The following is a 20,696-nucleotide window of genomic DNA, read 5'->3' on the forward strand; positions in this document are numbered from 1 at the left end:
ATTTGGGGACACTGGGAGGGATTTGGGGACAATTTGGGGGATTTGGGGACAATTCAGGGGGAATTGGGGACAATGGGGGGATGGTGACACTGGAAATGTCCCTTTTTTCCCATTTTTGTCCCTTTTACTCCCATTTTTATCCCTTTTTTCCCATTTTTTCCCATTTTTGTCCCCTCCCCCCCTTGTGGCCACCGCAGTTTTTGCCAAAATCTTTTATTGCTGCCCCTCCCCCACCCCCAAAATCCCAAAAAACACCAAATAAATATCCAAGAAAATTCCGTGAAAAAAAGGGGGAATTTCGGGCGATTCCGGGGATTTTTGGGGGGAATTTGGGGAATTTTGGGGCTCCCCGATTATCACACGGTGATAAGGCAGCGCTGCCAGCCCCGGGGGGGGCAGGTTTGGGGCAATTTTAGGGGATTTTGGGGAATTTCAAAAGGAATTTGGGGAATTTTTAGGGGATTTGGGGGAGTTTTTTGGCTGTACAAAATTTACAAAGGGGGAAAATCCCAAAAATTGGGGAAGAAGTAAAAAAAAAAGGGGGGAAAAGCCTAAAAATTGGAGGGAAAAAAATCCCAAAAATTGGGGAGGGAAAAACCCAAAAATTGGGGGAAAAATCCCAAAAATTGGGGACGGAAAAATCCCAAAATTTGGGGGGAAAAAAATCCCCAAAATTTGGGGAAAAAATAAAAAAAATGGGGGGAGAAATCCCAAAAATTGGGGAGGGAAAATTCCCAAAATGTTGAGGGGAAAAATCCCAAAAATTTGGGAGGGAAAAATTCCAAAAATTGGGGAAAAAATCCCCAGAATTGGGGGGGAAATTCCAAAAATGGGAGGTGGGTGGAGAATCCCTAAAATTTGGGATTTATCTGGTGGGGGAAATTATAAAAAAATTGAAGGGAAAAATCCCAAAAATTTGGGCTTTAGACAGGGAAAAAATTCTAAAAATTTTGGGGGAATATCCCTAAAATTTGGGATTTACCTGAAGGGAAAAATTCCCCAAATTTGGGATTTTTCTGATGAGGGAAAAGATGAAAAAATTGGGGGGAAAAAATCCTAAAAATTGGGACAAAAATCCCAAAAATTTGGGGGAAAATTCCCCCAAATTTGTCCTAAATTTAAGGGGGGGGAGGGGACAGAGCCCTTCAGTCCCTGGGGACAGGTGACAATGGCAGGTGCCACCTCAGGTGCCACCAGGTGTGCCCAGGTGCCACCAAACCTGTCCAGGTGCCACCTCAGGTGTGCCCAGGTGCCACCAGGTGTGTCCAGGTGCCACCAGGTGTGTCCAGGTGCCACCTCAGGTGTGCCCAGGTGCCATCAGGTGTGCCCAGGTGCCACCAAACCTGTCCAGGTGCCACCAGGTGTGCCCAGGTGCCACCTCAGGTGTGCCCAGGTGCCACCAAACCTGTCCAGGTGCCACCTCAGGTGTGCCCAGGTGCCACCAGACCTGTCCAGGTGCCACCAGGTGTGCCCAGGTGCCACCAAACCTGTCCAGGTGCCACCTCAGGTGTGCCCAGGTGCCACCAGACCTGTCCAGGTGCCACCAAACCTGTCCAGGTGCCACCAGGTGTGCCCAGGTGCCACCTCAGGTGTGCCCAGGTGCCACCTCAGGTGTGCCCAGGTGCCACCAGACCTGTCCAGGTGCCACCAGGTGTGCCCAAGTGCCACCTCAGGTGTGCCCAGGTGCCACCAGGTGTGCCCAGGTGCCACCAAACCTGTCCAGGTGCCACCAGCACACAGAAATGACCGATGTCACCTCAGTGCCACCTCCTGTCCCCTTCCTGTGCCGTGCCCAGGTGTGACCTCACCTGGTCCCAGGTGCCACCAACAGACAGGGAAATGAACGACGTCACCGTGGTGCCACCTCCTGTCCTGCTCCTGGTCCGTGATGGTCCCCAGGTGCCACCAGGTGTGCCCAGGTGTCACCTCAGGTGTGTCACACCTGGTCCGTGGGCAGGGGGAGGTGACAGTGCCACCACAGGTGCCACCAACACACAGAGAAACAAACGGTGCCACCTCCTATCCTGTCCTGGAACTGTCCCCAGGTGTGTCCAGGTGCCACCAGGTGTGCCCAGGTGTCACCCTGCTCTGGGGGAGGTGACAGTGCCACCACAGGTGCCACCAACACACAGAGAAACAAACGGTGCCACCTCCTGATCAGGTCCTCAGGTTCACCAGGTGTGCCCAGGTGTGTCCAGCTGTCCCCAGGTGTGTCCAGGTGCCACCAGGTGTGTCCAGGTGCCACCAGGTGCCACTGACACACTGGCACCAGCTCCTGTCCTGTCCTGGTGCTGTCCTCAGGTGCCACCAGGTGAGTTCCCAGCTGTTCCCAGGTGCCACCAGGTGTGTCCAGGTGTGCCCAGCTGTTCTCAGGTGTGCCCAGGTGTCCCCAGGTGTGTCCAGGTGTGCCCAGCTGTTCTCAGGTGTGCCCAGGTGTGTCCAGGTGCCACCAGGTGTGTCCAGCTCTCCCCAGATGTGTCTCCAGGTGCCACCAGGTGTGCCCAGCTGTTCCCAGGTGCCACCAGGTGTGTCCAGGTGTGCCCAGCTGTTCTCAGGTGTCCCCAGGTGCCACCAGGTGAGTTCCCAGCTGTCTCCAGGTGAGTGCCCAGGTGTGACCCTGCCCTGGGGGACCTGACAGGTGCCACCACAGGTGTAACCAACACACAGAAAAGCAAACAGCGCCACCTCCTGATCGGTTCCGGTGCTGTCCCCAGGTGTGCCCAGGTGTGCCCAGGTGTGTGCCCAGGTGTGTCAGACGAACACCTTGGCCAGGGCGTCGGCGCCGGCGCTGGCGCTGAGGGCGCGGCGCGGGTGGAAGGCCACGGCCAGCACGGCCTCGTGGTGCTTGCGGCGATGGGCGGGGAGCTCCTGCACACAGGTGTGCTCAGACAGGTGCCACAGGCGCAGGGAGCAGTCGTGACCTGGGGACAGAGAGAGGGACACAGGTGACACAGGTGACACAGGTGACACAGGTAACTCCTGCACACAGGTGTGGTCAGACAGGTGCCACAGGCGCAGGGAGCAGTCGTGACCTGGGGACAGAGAGAGGGGACAGGTGAGGGGACACAGGTGAGGGACAGGTGACACAGGTGACACAGGGGACACAGGGGACACAGGGGACACAGGTGAGGGGACACACAGGTGTGGTCGGACAGGTGCCAGAGGCGCAGGGAGCAGTCGTGACCTGGGGGGACACAAAGGGACACAGGTGACACACAGGTGACACAGGTGAGGTGACACAGGTGCCACAGGCACAGGGAGCAGTCGTGACCTGGGGACAGAGAGAGGAACACAGGTGACACAGGTGACACAGGTGAGGGACAGCTCCTGCACACAGGTGTGATCCGACAGGTGCCACAGGCGCAGGGAACAGTCGTGACCTGGGGACAGAGAGAGGGACAGGTGACACAGGGGACACAGGTGACACAGGTGACACAGGTAACTCCTGCACACAGGTGTGGTCAGACAGGTGCCAGAGGCGCAGGGAGCAGTCGTGACCTGGGGGGACACAGAGGGACACAGGTGACACAGGTGACACAGGTGATACAGGTAACTCCTGCACACAGGTGTGGTCACAGGTGCCAGAGCCTCAGGGAACAGTCGTGACCTGAGGGGACACAGAGGGGACACAGGGGACACACAGGTGACACAGGTGAAAGGACACACAGGTGTGCTCAGACAGGTGCCACAGGCGCAGGGAGCAGTCGTGACCTGGGGGGACACAGAGAGGGACAGGTGACACAGGTGACACACAGGGGACACACAGGTGATACAGGTGAGGTGACACAGGGGACACAGGCACAGGGAGCAGTCGTGACCTGAGGGGACACACAAGTGACACAGGTGACACAGGGGACACAGGTGAGGTGACACAGGTGAGGTGACAGAGGTGAGGTGACACAGGGGACACACAGGTGACACACAGGGGACACACAGGTGACACAGGTGAGGTGACACAGGGGACACACAGGTGACACACAGGTGACACAGGTGAGGTGACACAGGTGAGGTGACACAGGTGAGGTGACACAGGTGAGGTGACACAGGTGAGGTGACACAGGGGACACATGGGGGACAGGTGACACACAGGTGACACAGGTGAGGTGACACAGGTGAGGTGACACAGGTGCCACAGGGGACACACAGGTGAGGTGACACAGGGGACACACGGGGGACACACAGGTGACACACAGGTGACACAGGTGCCACAGGCACAGGGAGCAGTTGTGACCTGGGGACAGAGAGGGGACACACCTGGGGACGCACCTGGTGACACTGGGACATGTGACAATGACAGCGGTCACTCAGCGGTCACTCATTGATCACTCAGTGGTCACTCAGTCTCTCAGTTACTCAGTAGTGGTCACTCATTGGTCACCCATTGGTTACTCACTGGTCACTCATTGGTCACCCATTGGTCACCCACTGGTCACTCATTGGTCACTCAGTCCCACGTTGATCACTCAGGGTCACTCATTGGTCACTCAGGATCACTCAGCAGTCAGTGGTCACTCAGTCTCTCATTGGTCACTCAGGGTCACTCAGGATCACTCAGCGGTCACTCATTGGTCAGCAGTCACTCAGTGGTCACTCATTGGTCACTCAAGGTCATTCATTGGTCACTCATTGGTCACTCAGCATTGGTCACTCAGCATTGGTCACTCAGTGATCACTCAGCGGTCAGTGGTCACCCATTGGTCACCCATTGGTCACTCATTGGTCAGTGGTCACCCATCGGTCACCCATTGGTCACTCATTGGTCACTCAGCATTGGTCACTCAGTGATCACTCAGCGGTCAGTGGTCACTCATTGGTCAGTGGTCACCCATGGGTCACCCATTGGTCACTCATTGGTCACTCATTGGTCACTCATTGGTCACTCAGCATTGGTCACTCAGGATCACTCAGCAGTCAGTGGTCACTCAGTCTCTCATTGGTCACTCAGCACTCATTGGTCATTGGTCACCTTTTGGTACCCTTTGGTCACTCAGGGTCACTCAGGATCACTCAGCGGTCACTCATTGGTCAGTGGTCACTCATTGGTCACTCAGCATTGGTCACTCAGTGATCACTCATCGGTCAGTGGTCACCCATGGGTCACCCATTGGTCACTCATTGGTCACTCATTGGTCACCCATCAGTCACCCATTGGTCACTCATTGGTCACTCATGGGTCAGTGGTCACTCATTGGTCACTCACTGCCGGACAGCAGGAAGGCTCCGCTGGGGTCCAGGGCCAGGCAGGTGACGGCGTCCAGGTGAGCGACCATGGAGTGCACGACCTTACCTGGGGACAGGGGGCGGGGTCAGAGGGGGCGGGGCCTCGCAGGGTGTGGTCAGTGGAGGGGTGTGGCCTAACGGTGTGGTCAGCAAGGGGAGGGGCCTAAAAGGGTGTGGTCAGCAAAAGGGGGAGGGGACTATAGGATGGGGGCATGGTCAGGGAAAGGGTGTGGTCAAGCAGGGGGTGTGGCATAAATGGGCGGGGCTGGGAAGGCCACACCCCTTTCCTTGCCTCATGAAGGGTAATGAAACCTCCTCATTATCCTAATTACCCTCATAACCCCCTCGTTACCATAATCACCCTAATGACCCTAATTACTCCTTAATGACCCCAAATGACCCCCTAATTACCCCAATCATCCCCTAATGACCCCTAATTATCCTAATGGCCCCCAATGAACCCCTCATTACCCTAATTACCCCTAATGACCCCCTCATTACCCTAATTACCCCTTAATCACCCTAATGACCCCGTAATTACCCCCTAATTACCCTAATTACCACCTAATTACCCCTTAATCACCCTAATGACCCCGTAATTACCCCCTAATTACCCTAATTACTCACCTGTGCGGTTGTCCAGGTATCGGATGGCGCGGTCATCGCTGGCCGTGATGGTCAGCGGCTGCGAGGGGTGAGTGACCACCTGGTTCACCTGGGCACGGCCACCTGTGGGGACATTGGGGACATTGGGGACACCCAGAGTGACCACCTGGTTCAGAGTGACCACCTGGTTCACCTGGGCACGGCCACCTGAGGGGACAATGGGACATTGGGGACACCCAGAGTGACCACCTGGGGACACTCAGAGTGACCACCTGGTTCACCTGGGCACGGCCACCTGTGGGGACATTGGGGACATTGGGGACACCCAGAGTGACCACCTGGTTCAGAGTGACCACCTGGTTCACCTGGGCACGGCCACCTGAGGGGACATTGGGGACATTGGGGACACCCAGAGTGACCACCTGGTTCAGAGTGACCACCTGGTTCACCTGGGCACGGCCACCTGCGGGGACATGGGGACATTGGGGACAGTCAGAGTGACCACCTGGTTCACCTGGGCATGGCCACCTGCAGGGACATGGGGACATTGGGGACACCTGGGGACACCCAGAGTGACCACCTGGTTCAGAGTGACCACCTGGGGACACTCAGAGTGACCACCTGGTTCAGAGTGACCACCTGGTTCACCTGGGCACGGCCACCTGAGGGGACAATGGGACATTGGGGACATTGGGGACAGTCAGAGTGACCACCTGGTTCAGAGTGACCACCTGGTTCACCTGGGCACGGCCACCTGCGGGGACACGGGGACATTGGGGACATTGGGACATTGGGGACACCCAGAGTGACCACCTGGGTCAGAGTGACCACCTGGTTCTGAGTGACTACCTGGTTCACCTGGGCACAGCCACCTGAGGGGACACCTGGGGGTCAGGTGACACCTGGTGACCCCAGGTGACCCTTGGGGACATGGGGGGGTTCAGGTGACCCTTGGGGACATTGGGGGGGTTCAGGTGACCCTTGGGGACATCGGGGAGGTTCAGGTGACACTTGGGGACATTGGGGGGGTTCAGATGATCTGAGGTGACCTTTGGGGACATCAGGGAGGTTCAGGTGGCCCCAGGTGACCCTTGGGGACATTGGGGGGGTTCAGGTGGCCCCAGGTGGCCCTTGGGGACTTTGGAGGGGTTCAGGTGACCCTGGTGACCCTTGGGAACATCAGGGGGGTTCAGGTGGCCCCAGGTGACCCTTGGGGACATTGAGGGGTTCAGGTGGCCCTTGGGGACATTCGGAGTTCAGGTGACCTCAGGTGATCTCAGGTGACCCTTGGGGACATTGGGGGGGGGTTCAGGTGATCTCTGGTGGCCGCAGGTGACCTTTAGGGACCTTGAAGGGGTTAAGTGGCCCTTGGGGACATCAGGGGGGTTCAGGTGACCCTTGGGGACATTGGGGGGGGGGGGTGTCACTCACCGCCGTTTGGGGACACCACGGTGGCCTTGGTGGCCTCGAGGTCGTAGAGGACGGTGGCACCGGAGCGGAACCCGGCCACGAGCTGGGCGGGCTGGGAGGGGACAAAGGCCACCGACGTGGGGACACCGTGATCTGAAATGGGGACAGGTGAGGGACAGGTGAGGGACACGTGTGACACAAAGGCCACCGACATGGGGACACCGTGATCTGTGGGGGACAGGTGAGGGACACGTGTGACACAAAGGCCACCGACGTGGGGACACCGTGATCTGTTGGGGACAGGTGTGTTCTCAGTGTCCCCAGGTGTGTCCCCAACTGTCCCCAGTGTCCCCAATGCCCCCAGGTGTGTCCCCAACATCCCCAGGTGTGTGTGTGTCCCCAGGTGTGTCCCCAATGTCCCCAGTGTCCCCAAGTGTGTCCCCAACATCCCCAGGTGTGTGTGTGTCCCCAGGTGTGTCCTCAACTGTCCCCAGTGTCCCCAGGTGTGTCCCCAACATCCCCAGGTGTGTGTGTGTGTGCCCCCAGGTGTGTCCCCAACTGTCCCCAGTGTCCCCAAATGTCCCCAAGTGTATCCCCAATGCCCCCAGACGTGTCCCCAACTGTCCCCAATGTCCCCAGGTGTGTCCCCAACATCCCCAGGTGTGTGTGTGTGTCCCCAGGTGTGTCCCCAACTGTCCCCAATGCCCCCAGGTGTGTCCCCAACATCCCCAGGTGTGTGTGTGTGTCCCCAGGTGTGTCCCCAACTGTCCCCAGTGTCCCCAGTGCCCCCAGGCGTGTCCCAAATGTCCCCAATGCCCCCAGGTGTGTCCCCAACATCCCCAGGTGTGTGTGTGTGCCCCCAGGTGTGTCCCCAACTGTCCCCAATGCCCCCAGGTGTGTCCCCAATGCCCCCAGGTGTGTCCCCAACTGTCCCCAATGTCCGCAGGTGTGACCCCAACGTCCCCAGGTGTGTGTGTGTGTGCCCCCAGGTGTGTCCCCAACTGTCCCCAGTGTCCCCAATGTCCCCAGGTGTGTCCCCAACATCCCCAGGTGTGTGTGTGTGTGTCCCCAGGTGTGTCCCCAACTGTCCCCAGTGTCCCCAATGCCCCCAGGCGTGTCCCCAACTGTCCCCAAGTGTATCCCCAATGCCCCCAGACGTGTCCCCAACTGTCCCCAATGCCCCCAGGCATGTCCCCAAATGTCCCCAAGTGTGTCCCCAGTGCCCCCAGGTGTGTCCCCAACTGTCCCCAGTGTCCCCAATGCCCCCAGGTGTGTCCCCAACATCCCCAGGTGTGTGTGTGCCCCCCGGGTGTGTCCCCAAATGTCCCCAAGTGTGTCCCCAGTGTCCCCAGGTGTGTCCCCAACATCCCCAGGTGTGTGTGTGTCCCCAGGTGTGTCCCCAACTGTCCCCAGTGTCCCCAATGCCCCCAGGCGTGTCCCCAAATGTCCCCAAGTGTATCCCCAATGCCCCCAGATGTGTCCCCAACTGTCCCCAATGCCCCCAGGCGTGTCCCCAAATGTCCCCAAGTGTGTCCCCAGTGCCCCCAGGTGTGTCCCCACCATCCCCAAGTGTGTGTGTGTGTCCCCAGCTGTCCCCAAGTGTGTTCAGGTGTGTCCCCAGGTGTGTCCATAATGTCCCCAGTGTCCCCAGTGCTCACCTTTGCAGGTGCCCGCCATGGTGCCACCCCCAGTGGTGGCACTGTCCCCATTGGTGTCCCCATTGTCCCCATGGGGGTCATCGGCCCAGCACGACGCCAGGTGTGTCCCCAATGTCCCCAGTGTCCCCAAATGTCCCCAGTGTCCCCAGTGCTCACCTTTGTGCCTGTCCAGCACGCTCAGGCAGGTTCCCACGGTGGTGGCACTGCTGTCCCCATTGTCACCGCTGTCCCAAATGTCCCCAATATCCCCAGTGCTCACCTTTGTGCCCATCCAGCACGATCAGGCAGGTCCCCGCCATGGTGGCACTGCTGTCCCCATTGGTGTCACTGCTGTCCCCATTGGTGTCCCCAGCTGTCCCCAGTGCTCACCTTTGTGCCCGTCCAGCACGCTCAGGCAGGTCCCCGCGATGGTGGCAATGTCCCCAGGTGTGTCCCCAGCTGTCCCCAGATGTCCCCAATATCCCCAGTGCTCACCTTTGTGCCCGTCCAGCACGCTCAGGCAGGTTCCCACGGTGGTGGCATTGTCCCCTGGTGTGTGTGTGTGTCCCCAGTGTCCCCAGGTGTGTCCCCAGTGCTCACCTTTGTGCCCGTCCAGCACGCTCAGGCAGGTTCCCACGGTGGTGGCACTGTCCCCGCTGTCCCCGCGGGGGTCCCAGAGGCGCACGGTGCCATCGGCCGAGCACGACGCCAGGTGGCGCCCGGTGACATCGAAGGCCAGCGCCCAGACGGCGTCCGAGTGACCATCGAGGAAGCCCCGGAGCACCCGCGGGTCTGGGGACAGCCAGGGGACATTGGGGACATTGAGGGGACATTGGGGACATTGGGGACATTGGGGGGATTGGGGACATTGGGGACACTGGGGATATTGGGAATATTGGGGACATTGGGGACACTGGGGGACACTGGGGACATTGGGGACATTGGGGGGACTGGAAGTGCTGGGGACATGGGGGGGTGGCATTGTCCCCAAGTGCCACCATGACCATCGAGGAAGCCCCGGAGCACCCACGGGTCTGGGAACAGCCAGGGGACATTGGGGACATTTGGGGACACTGGGGACATTGGGGGGATTGGGGGGACTGGAAGTGTTGGGGACATGGGGGGGTGGTATTGTCCCCAAGTGCCACCGTGACCATCGAGGAACCCCCAGAGCACCCGCAGGTCTGGGGACAGCCAGGGGACATTGGGGACATCGAGGGGACATTGGGGACAATGGGAGGATTGGGGACATTGGGACATTGGGGGCATGGCATTGTTGCCAAGTGCCCCCGTGTCCCCAAGTGCCACCACAGCCCAAACGTCCCCGATGTCTCCAAGTGCCACCATACCCCAATGTCCCTGATGTCCCCAATGTCCCCAATGTCCCTGTGTCTCCAAGTGCCACCCCAGCCCCAATGTCCCCAGGTGTCCCCACACTCCCGATGTCCCCAATGTCCCCAAGTGCCACCACACCCCAATATCCCCAATATCCCTGATGTCACCAAGTGCCACCACACCCCCAATGATCCTGATGTCCTCAGGTGTCCCAATGTCCCCAGGTGCCACCACACCCCAATGTCCCCAGGTGTCCCCAATGTCCCCCATATCCCCAAGTGCCACCACACCCCCATATCCCCACATGTCCCTGACGTCCCTGAGTGCCACCACACCCTCAATGTCACCAGGTGTCCCCAATGTCCCCAGGTGCCACCGTGCCCCAATAACCCCAATATCGCCAGGTGTCCCCAATGTCCCCAATGTCCCCAAGTGTCCCCAATGTCCCCAATGTCCCCGATGTCCCCAATGTCCCCAATGTCCCCAAGTGCCACCACACCCACCGTAGCCATCGTAGGGGTCGCTGTCCAGCCCCGGGAGGCGCCAGCAGCGAATCCGAGCGTCCACGCCGGCACTGCAGCACAGCCCGGTGCCACCAATGTCACCAATGTCACCTCCCGTGTCACCTGGTGCCACCGCCACCGCCAGCACGGGGCCCCTGCATGGGGACAGTGACAGAAATCACACCAGTGTCACCAATGTCACCTCCTGTGTCACTGCCACTGCCAGCACGGGGCCCCTGCATGGTGACAAAGGGACAGAAATGACACTGGTGCCACCGATGTCACCTCCCATGTCACCTGTGTCACTGCCACCACCAGCATGGGGCCCCTGCATGGGGACAGAGTGACAGAAATCACACTGGTGTCACCAGTGTCACCTCCCGTGTCACCTGGTGCCACTGTCAGCACCGGGCCCCTGAGGGACAGAGGGACAGAAATCACACTGGTGTCACCAATGTCACCAGTGTCACCTCCAGTGTCACCTGGCGCCACCGCCACCGCCAGCACGGGGCCCCTGCATGGTGACAGAGGGACAGAAATGACACTGGTGTCACCAATGTCACCTCCTGTGTCACCTGTGTCACTGCCACTGCCAGCACGGGGCCCCTGCATGGGGACAGAGTGACAGAAATCACACTGGTGTCACCAATGTCACCTCCTGTGTCACCTGTGTCACTGCCACTGCCAGCACGGGGCCCCTGCATGGGGACAAAGGGACAGAAATGACACTGGTGCCACCAATGTCACCTCCTGTGTCACCCGGCGCCACCGCCACCGCCAGCACGGGGCCCCTGCATGGTGACAAAGGGACAGAAATCACACCGGTGTCACCAATGTCACCTATGTCACCAGTGTCACCTCCGTCACTGCCACTGCCAGCACCGGGCCCCTGCATGGGGACAAAGGGCCAGAAACCAAACTGGTGTCACCAATGTCACCAGTGTCACCTCCTGTGTCACCAGTGTCACTGCCACTGCCAGCACGGGGCCCCTGCATGGGGACAAAGGGACAGAAATCACACTGGTGTCACCAATGTCACCTCCCGTGTCACCTGGTGCCACCGCCAGCACCGGGCCCCTGAGGGACAGAGTGACAGATATCACACTGGTGTCACCAATGTCACCAGTGTCACCTCCTGTGTCACCTGGTGTCACTGCCACTGCCAGCACGGGGCCCCTGCATGGGGACAGAGGGACAGAAATGACACTGGTGTCACCAATGTCACCTCCCGTGTCACCTGGTGCCACCGCCAGCACGGGGCCCCTGAGGGACAGAAATCACACCGGTGTCACCAATGTCACCAGTGTCACCTCCTGTGTCACCTCTGTCACTGCCACTGCCAGCACAGGGCCCCTGCATGGTGACAAAGGGACAGAAACCAAACTGGTGTCACCAATGTCACCTCCTGTGTCACCTCCTGTGTCACCTCTGTCACTGCCAGCACGGGGCCCCTGCATGGTGACAAAGGGACAGAAATGCCACCGGTGTCACCAATGTCACCAGTGTCACCTGTGTCACTGCTAGGACAGGGCCCCTGCACGGGGACAGAGGGACAGAAATGCCACCGGTGTCACCAATGTCACCTCCTGGGTCCCTGGGACGATGACAAAGTGACAAAAAGTCCCAATACAATCGCAGCCAGGTGACACCAAGGTGACAAAGAGGTGACACTGAGGTGACAAAGTGACAAACACAGGAATGAAGCCACAACCATTGAGGTGACATCAAAGGTGACACTGAGGTCACCAGGAGATGACAAGGAGGTGACCACCAGGTGACAATGAGGGTGACAAAGAGGTGACAAAAAAATGGAAAAAAGCCACAACCACCGATGTGACAATAAAGGTGACAATGAGGTGACACAGAGGTGACAAACCAGGTGACAAAGAGCTGACACTGAGATGACACAGATGTGACACTGAGGTGACACTAAGGTGACAATGAGGTGACTGAGAAGTGACACTGAGGTGACAGATGTGACAAGGAGGTGACAAGGAGGTGACAAAGTGACAAAACACAGGAATAAAGCCCCAACCACCTTTGTGACAATGAAGGTGACACTGAGCTGACACAGAGGTGACAATGAAGGTGACACTAAGTTGACAATGAGGTGACAGAGAGCTGACGCAGAGATGACACTGAGATGACACTGAGGTGACACTGAGGTGACAATGAAGGTGACACTAAGTTGACAATGAGGTGACAAGGAGGTGACACAAAGGTCACAATGAGATGACAGAGAGCTGACACAGAGGTGACAATGAAGGTGACAACGAGGTGACAATGAGGTGACACAGAGGTGACAATGAAGGTGACAATGAGGTGACAACGAGGTGACAATGAAGGTGACACTGAGGTGACACTGAGGTGACAATGAGCTGACACAGAGGTGACACTGAAGGTGACAATGATGTGACACAGAGGTGACAATGAAGGTGACACAGAGGTGACAATGAAGGTGACAATGAAGGTGACAACGAGGTGACAAAGTGCCAAACCTGTGCCCGCGGAAGGCGTACACCGGCTCCACGTCCAGCGCCGCGCTCCTGAGGGGACAACGGTGACAAACACGGTGACAAACGGTGACATTGCCGCCGCCACCCCCATTGTCCCCCACTGTCACCCGCTGTCACCCATTGTCACCCGCTGTCACCCCCATTGTCACCCATTGTCACCCGCTGTCACCCACTGTCACCCTCTGTCACCCCCATTGTCACCCGCTGTCACCCATTGTCACCCCCATTGTCACCCGCTGTCACCCCCATTGTCACCCCCGCTGTCACCATTGTCACCGCTGTCACCCATTGTCACCCATTGTCACCCATTGTCACCCGCTGTCACCCGCTGTCACCCATTGTCACCCATTGTCACACATCGTCACCCATTGTCACCGCTGTCACCCATTGTCACCCCCTGTCACCCTCTGTCACCCCCGCTGTCACCCACTGTCACCCTCTGTCACCCCCATTGTCACCCACTGTCACCCGCTGTCACCCCCATTGTCACCCATTGTCACCCGCTGTCACCCACTGTCACCCATTGTCACACCCACTGTCACCCGCTGTCACCGCTGTCACCCATTGTCACCCATTGTCACCCGCTGTCACCCCCATTGTCACCCATTGTCACCCACTGTCACCCATTGTCCCCCATTGTCACCCGCTGTCACCCCCATTGTCACCCCCATTGTCACCCGCTGTCACCCGCTGTCACCCCCATTGTCACCGCTGTCACCCATTGTCACCCGCTGTCACCCGCTGTCACCCCTTGTCACCCATTGTCACCGCTGTCACCCCCATTGTCACCCGCTGTCACCCCCATTGTCACCCATTGTCACCCGCTGTCACCGCTGTCACCCGCTGTCACCGCTGTCACCCGCTGTCACCCATTGTCACCCGCTGTCACCCCCATTGTCACCCGCTGTCACCCGCTGTCACCCATTGTCCCCCACTGTCACCCGCTGTCACCCCCATTGTCACCCATTGTCACCCATTGTCACCCGCTGTCACCCCCATTGTCACCCGCTGTCACCCATTGTCACCCGCTGTCACCCATTGTCACCCGCTGTCACCCATTGTCACCCACTGTCACCCATTGTCACCGCTGTCACCCCCATTGTCACCCGCTGTCACCCATTGTCACCGCTGTCACCCATTGTCACCCGCTGTCACCCATTGTCACCCATTGTCACGCACTTCCTGGGCACGAGCGGCTTCTGCAGGTTCCAGAGCTTGAGCGTGGCGTCCTCGGACGCCGTCACCAGCGCCGGGTGACAGGGGACAAAGGCCAGCGCCCGCACGGCGTCGTAGTGGCTGCGCAGCGTCAGGCGCGGGCTCCAGCTGCGCCGCGGGGACAGCGACGACACCTGGGGACATGGGGGCACTTGGGGACACTGGGGTGGCACTTGGGGACACTGGGATATGGGGATATTGGGATATGGTGGCATTTGGGGACATGGGGACATTGATGTCAGGTGTGGCTCCAGCTGCGCTGCAGGGACAGCAATGGCACCTGGGGACATGGGGACACTGTGGGGACATCTGGAATATGGGGATATTGGGATATGGTGGCATTTGGGGACACTCTGGAGCATGGTGGCACTTGGGGACATTGGGACATTGGGAATTGGGGACAGCTCCAGCTGCGCCGCGGGGACAGCGAAGACACCTGGGGACACCGGGGTGGCACCTGGGGACATGTGGGGACAGTTTGGGGACATCTGGGGACAGTTTGGGGACATCTGAAGACACTGGGATATGGGGGTATTGGGATATGGTGGCACTTGGGGACATTGGGACATGGGGACATTGATGTCAGGTGTGGCTCCAGCTGCGCCGCGGGGACAGCGACGACACCTGGGGACATGGGGACACTTGGGGACACTGGGGTGGCACTTGGGGACACTGGGGTATGGGGATATTGGGATACGGTGGCACTTGGGGACATTGGGACATCGATGTCAGGTGTGGCTCCAGCTGCGCCGCGGGGACAGCGACGACACCTGGGGACATGGGGACACTTGGGGACACTCTGGGGACACTCTGGGGACAGTTTGGGGACACTGGGATATGGGGATATTGGGATCTGGTGGCACTTGGGGACATTGGGACATGGGGACATTGATGCCAGGTGTGGCTCCAGCTGCGCCACAGGGACAGCGAGGACACCTGGGGACATGGGGACAACTTGGGGACACTGGGGTGACACTTGGGGACACGTGGTGGCACTTGGGGACACTGGGATATGGGGATATTGGGATATGGTGGCACTTGGGGACATTGGGAATTGGGGACATTCATTGATGTCAGGTGTGGCTCCAGCTGCGCCGCGGGGACAGCGAGGACACCTGGGGACATGGGGACAACTTGGGGACACTGGGGTGACACTTGGGGACATCTGGGATATGGGGATATTGGGATACGGTGGCATTTGGGGACACACAGTGGCACTTGGGGACACTGGGATATGGGGGTATTGGGATATGATGGCACTTGGGGACACGCAGTGGCACTTGGGGACATACGGGGACAGTTTGGGGACATCTGGGGACAGTTTGGGGACATCTGAAGACACTGGGATATGGGGGTATTGGGATATGGTGGCATTTGGGGACATCTGGGGTATGGGGATATTGAGATACGGTGGCACTTGGGGACATTGGGACATTGATGTCAGCTGTGGCTCCAGCTGCACCACAGGGACAGCGACGACACCTGGGGACATGGGACACTTGGGACACTTGGGGACACTGTAGGGACACTGGGATATGGGGATATTGGGATATGATGGCACATGGGGACACACGTGGCACTTGGGGACACTGGGATATGGGGATATTGGGATATGGTGGCACTTGGGGACATTGGGAATTGGGGACATTGATGTCAGGTGTGGCTCCAGCTGCACCATGGGGACAGCGATGGCACCTGGGGACACCGGGGTGGCACTTGGGGACACACGGTGGCACTTGGGGACACTGGGATATGGGGATATTGGGATACGGTGGCACTTGGGGACATTGGGACATTGATGTCAGGTGTGGCTCCAGCTGCGCCGCGGGGACAGCGACGACACCTGGGGACATGGGGACACTTGGGGACACACGGTGGCACTTGGGGACACTGGGATATGGGGATATTGGGATATGGTGGCACTTGGGGACACACAGTGGCACTTGGGGACATACGGGGACAGTTTGGGGACATCTGGGGACAGTTTGGGGACATCTGAAGACACTGGGATATGGGGGTATTGGGATATGGTGGCACTTGGGGACATTGGGACATGGGGACATTGATGTCAGGTGTGGCTCCAGCTGCGCCGCGGGGACAGCGACGACACCTGGGGACACCGGGGTGGCACTTGGGGACACCTGGGGACACTGTGGGGACACTGGGATATGGGGATATTGGGATATGGTGGCACTTGGGGACATTGGGACATTGATGTCAGGTGTGGCTCGAGCTGCACCACGGGGACAGCGACGACACCTGGGACACTGTGGGACACTTGGGGACACTGGGGTGGCACTTGGGGACACTGGGATATGGGGGTATTGGGATATGGTGGCACTTGGGGACACATGGCGGCACTTGGGGACACTGGGATATGGGGATATTGGGATATGGTGGCATTTGGGGACATTGGGAATTGGGGACATTGATGTCAGGTGTGGCTCCAGCTGCGCCGCGGGGACAGCGACGACACCTGGGGACACTGGGGTGGCACTTGGGGACACGCGGTGGCACTTGGGGACATCTGGGATATGGGGGTATTGGGATATGGTGGCACTTGGGGACATTGGGAATTGGGGACATTGATGTCAGGTGTGGCTCCAGCTGCGCCGCGGGGACAGCGACGACACCTGGGGACATGGGGACATTTGGGGACACTGGGGTGGCACTTGGGGACACGTAGTGGCACTTGGGGACACTGGGTATGGGGTATTGGGATATGGTGGCACTTGGGGACACTGTGGGGACACAGGGATGGGGCAGTAGGGCCATGGTGGCACTGGGGACACTGGGCACAGACAGAGGTGGCACTGGGGACACTGGGGACACTGGGGACATTTAGAGGTGGCACTGGGGACGCTGGGGTGGCACTGGGGACATTTAGAGGTGGCACTGGGGACGCTGGGGTGGCACTGGGGACACTGGGGACACGGGGCACAGGTGTCACTCACGTCACCGCCGTCGTTGTCGTTTGTCACCGTCAGCTCCGCCAGGTCCCCGAGGCCGTCGAGGGCCAGCGCCTCGGCCGGGGGGACACCCAGGGACCCTGGGGACAGAGGGGACACCAGGGTGGCATTGGGGACAGCGGGGACACCCAGGGACAGTGGGGACACCAGGGTGGCACTGGGGACACTGGGGACACCCAGGGACAGTGGGGACAATGGGGACACCAGGGTGGCATTGGGGACACCCAGGGACCCTGGGGACAGAGGGGACATCAGTGTGGCACTGGGGACAGTGGGGACACCCAGGGACCCTGGGGACAATGGGGACATCAGGGTGGCATTGGGGACAATGGGGACCGTGGGGACAGTGGGGACAATGGGGACACCAGGGTGGCATTGGGGACACTGGGGACACCCAGGATCCTAAGGACAATGGGGACAATGACATCACAGGGCCCTTGGGGACAACCAGGGACCCTGGGGACAATGGGGACATTGGAGTGGCCTTGGGGACACTGGAACCCCCCCAGGTGACACAGATGACATGGGTGACAGAAGTGACACACAGGTGACACACGTGATGGTGACACAGGTGACACACAAGTGACAGTGACACTCAGGTGACAGACGTGATAGTGACACAGGCGACACTGGTGACACACAGGTGACAGACAGGTGACATAAGTGACACAGATGACACACGGGGTGACACACAGGTGCCACACAGGTGACAGTGACACTCAGGTAACACACAGGTGACACAGGTGACACACAGGTGACACAGGTGACACTCAGGTGACACAGAGGTGACACAGGTGACACAGGTGACACACACAGGTGACCCAGGTGACACACAGGTGACACTCAGGTGACACACGGGTGACAGTGACACTCAGGTAACACACAGGTGACACAGGTGACACACAGGTGACACAGGTGACACTCAGGTGACAGTGACACACAGGTGACAGTGACACAGGTGACACACAGGTGACACAGATGACACAGGTGACAGTGACACACAGGTGACACACAGGTGACACACGAGTGACAGTGACACTCAGGTGACACTCAGGTGACACAGATGACACAGGTGACACACAGGCGATACACAGGTGACAGTCACACACAAGTGACAGTGACACACAGGTGACACACGGGTGACACAGGTGACACAGATGACACAGGTGACACACAGGTGACAGTGACACTCAGGTGACACACAGGTGACACAGGTGACACACAGGTGACACAGGTGACACACAGGTGACACAGATGACACAGGTGACAGACGTGTCCTCACCCTCAGGTGGCCGCAGTGGCCGTGGTGGCCCCATGTCCCCGTCCCGCAGGTGGCACCGGTGGCTCTCTGTGACAACGGGGGGCAGAAGATGTCCCCAAAGTGTCCCCAAGTGTCCCCAAGTGTCCCTGAGCTCATCTCTGGTGCCCCCAGATGTCCCCAAGGTGTCCCCAAGGTGTCCCCAAATGTCCCCAGGTTTCCCTGTCCCCACCTCTGATGTCCCCAAAGTGTCCCCAGGTGTCCCCAATTGTCCCTAAAGTGTTCCCAGGTGTCCCTGTCCCCACCCCTGTGTTCCCAAATGTCCCCAAAGTGTCCCCAAGGTCACCCCTGATGTCCCCAAGGTGTCCCCAAAGTGTCCCCAAGTGTCCCTGTCCTCACCTCCAATGTCCCCAGACCCACCTCTGATGTCCCCAAGGTGTCCCCAAATGTCCCCAGCTCACCCCTGATGTCCCCAGATGTCCCCAAATGTCCCCAAAGTGTCCCCAAATGTCCCCAAGGTGTCCCCAAATGTCCCCAAATGTCCCCAAAGTGTCCCCAAATGTCCCCAAAGTGTCCCCAAATGTCCCCAGATGTCCCCAAGGTGTCCCCAAGGTGTCCCCAAAGTGTCCCCAGGTGTCCCCAGCTCACCCCTGATGTCCCCAGGTGTCCCCAAGGTGTCCCCAGGTGTCCCCAGGAAGTCGAACTCCCCCAGGGCGTCCTCTGAGTCCTCCTCATCTTCATCCTCATCCTCCTCCTCCTCGGGGACCTTGGGGACACCCTGGGGACAACGGGGACACCGGGGTCAGGGGGGGACAAGGAGGGACAAAAATGGGAGAAAAATGGGGAAAAAATGGGGAAAAAATGGGGAAAAAAGGGGGAAAAAATGGGAGAAAAAAAGAGAAAAAAGGGATTAAGACAAGGGGAAAAGTGATTAAAAAAGGGAGAAAAAGTGGAGAAAAAGGGGAGAAAAAAGGGACAAAAAAAGAGAGAAAAACGGACAAAAAACAGGACAAAAAAGGGATCAAAAGAAAGAGAAAAAAGCAAAAAAAAAGGGACAAAAACAGAGAAAAAAGGAAAAAAAGGGATTAAAAAGAGGGGATAAAAAGGGAAAAAAAAGCAGGAAAAGGGACAAAAAAAGACAAAAACAAAGAAAAAAATCTCCCAAAATCCCTAAAAATCCCCCAAAAATCCCCTCCAAACCTCCCAAATGCCCCGAAATTCCCTAAAAATGCCCCGAAATTCCCCCCAAACCCCCTAAAAATCCCTAAAAAATCCTGAAAAATCCCCTAAAAATGCCCCAAAATTCCCCTAAAAAATCCTTCCAAAATCCCCTAAAAATGCCCCAAAATTCCCTAAAAAATCCTTCCAAATTCCCCTAAAGATCCCCCAAAATTCCCTAAAAAATCCTTCCAAAATCCCCTAAAAATCCCCCAAAATTCCCCTAAAAATCCCCCAAAATTCCCTAAAAAATCGTTCCAAAATGCTCTCAAAAATCCTGAAAAATTCCCTAAAAAATCCTTCCAAAATCCCCCAAAATTCCCTAAAAAATCCTTCCAAAATGCTCTCAAAATCCTGAAAAAACCCCTAAAATTCCCCCTAAAACCCCCAAAAATCACCCAAATCCCACAAAATTCCCCAAAAAATCCCCTCCAATCCTCCCAAATCCCCCAAAATTCCCAAAAATCCCCCCAAATTCCCCAAAAATCCTTCCCAAATCCCCCAAAATTCCCTAAAAAATCCTTCCAAAATCCCCTAAAAATGCCCCAAAATTCCCCTAAAAAATCCTTCCAAAATCCCCTAAAAGTCCCCCAAAATTCCCTAAAAAATCCTTCCAAAATCCCCTAAAAATCCCCCAAAATTCCCTAAAAAATCCTTCTAAAATGCTCTCGAAAATCCTGAAAAATCCCCTAAAAATCCCCAAAATTCCCTAAAAAAACCCTAAAAATCCCCCAAAATTCCTTCCAAAATCCCCTAAAAATCCCCCAAAATTCCCCTAAAAAATCCTTCCAAAATCCTTCCAAAATGCT

At 57.8% G+C, this 20,696-nt stretch overlaps 1 protein-coding gene across 2 annotated transcripts in view; it reads right to left on the reverse strand.

Moving 5' to 3' along the window:
- Nucleotides 1-209: 209 nt before the first annotated feature.
- Nucleotides 210-20,696, reverse strand: part of LOC135441333 (striatin-4-like) — a 29,899-nt gene continuing 9,412 nt past the window's right edge. Inside the window, exons 6-16 of one of the 2 annotated variants that reach the window (XM_064700877.1) lie at nt 19,318-19,447; nt 18,694-18,759; nt 17,397-17,491; nt 14,407-14,576; nt 13,210-13,257; nt 10,712-10,866; nt 9,474-9,665; nt 7,258-7,389; nt 5,848-5,949; nt 5,201-5,287; nt 210-2,921 (exon numbers count right to left, since the gene is read on the reverse strand). In XM_064700877.1, coding sequence (XP_064556947.1) covers nt 2,752-2,921; nt 5,201-5,287; nt 5,848-5,949; nt 7,258-7,389; nt 9,474-9,665; nt 10,712-10,866; nt 13,210-13,257; nt 14,407-14,576; nt 17,397-17,491; nt 18,694-18,759; nt 19,318-19,447 — 1,347 coding nt within the window. In that variant the 3' untranslated portion in view covers nt 210-2,751. Of the gene's footprint in view, nt 2,922-3,523; nt 3,608-5,200; nt 5,288-5,847; nt 5,950-7,257; nt 7,390-9,473; nt 9,666-10,711; nt 10,867-13,209; nt 13,258-14,406; nt 14,577-17,396; nt 17,492-18,693; nt 18,760-19,317; nt 19,448-20,696 lie in introns of those variants that run through there. The other variant, XM_064700878.1, reaches the window with a different exon arrangement.

Source organism: Zonotrichia leucophrys, unplaced genomic scaffold (genome assembly GCF_028769735.1).
Source record: "Zonotrichia leucophrys gambelii isolate GWCS_2022_RI unplaced genomic scaffold, RI_Zleu_2.0 Scaffold_246_77416, whole genome shotgun sequence".
In the NCBI taxonomy this organism is placed as follows: Eukaryota; Metazoa; Chordata; class Aves; order Passeriformes; family Passerellidae; genus Zonotrichia; species Zonotrichia leucophrys.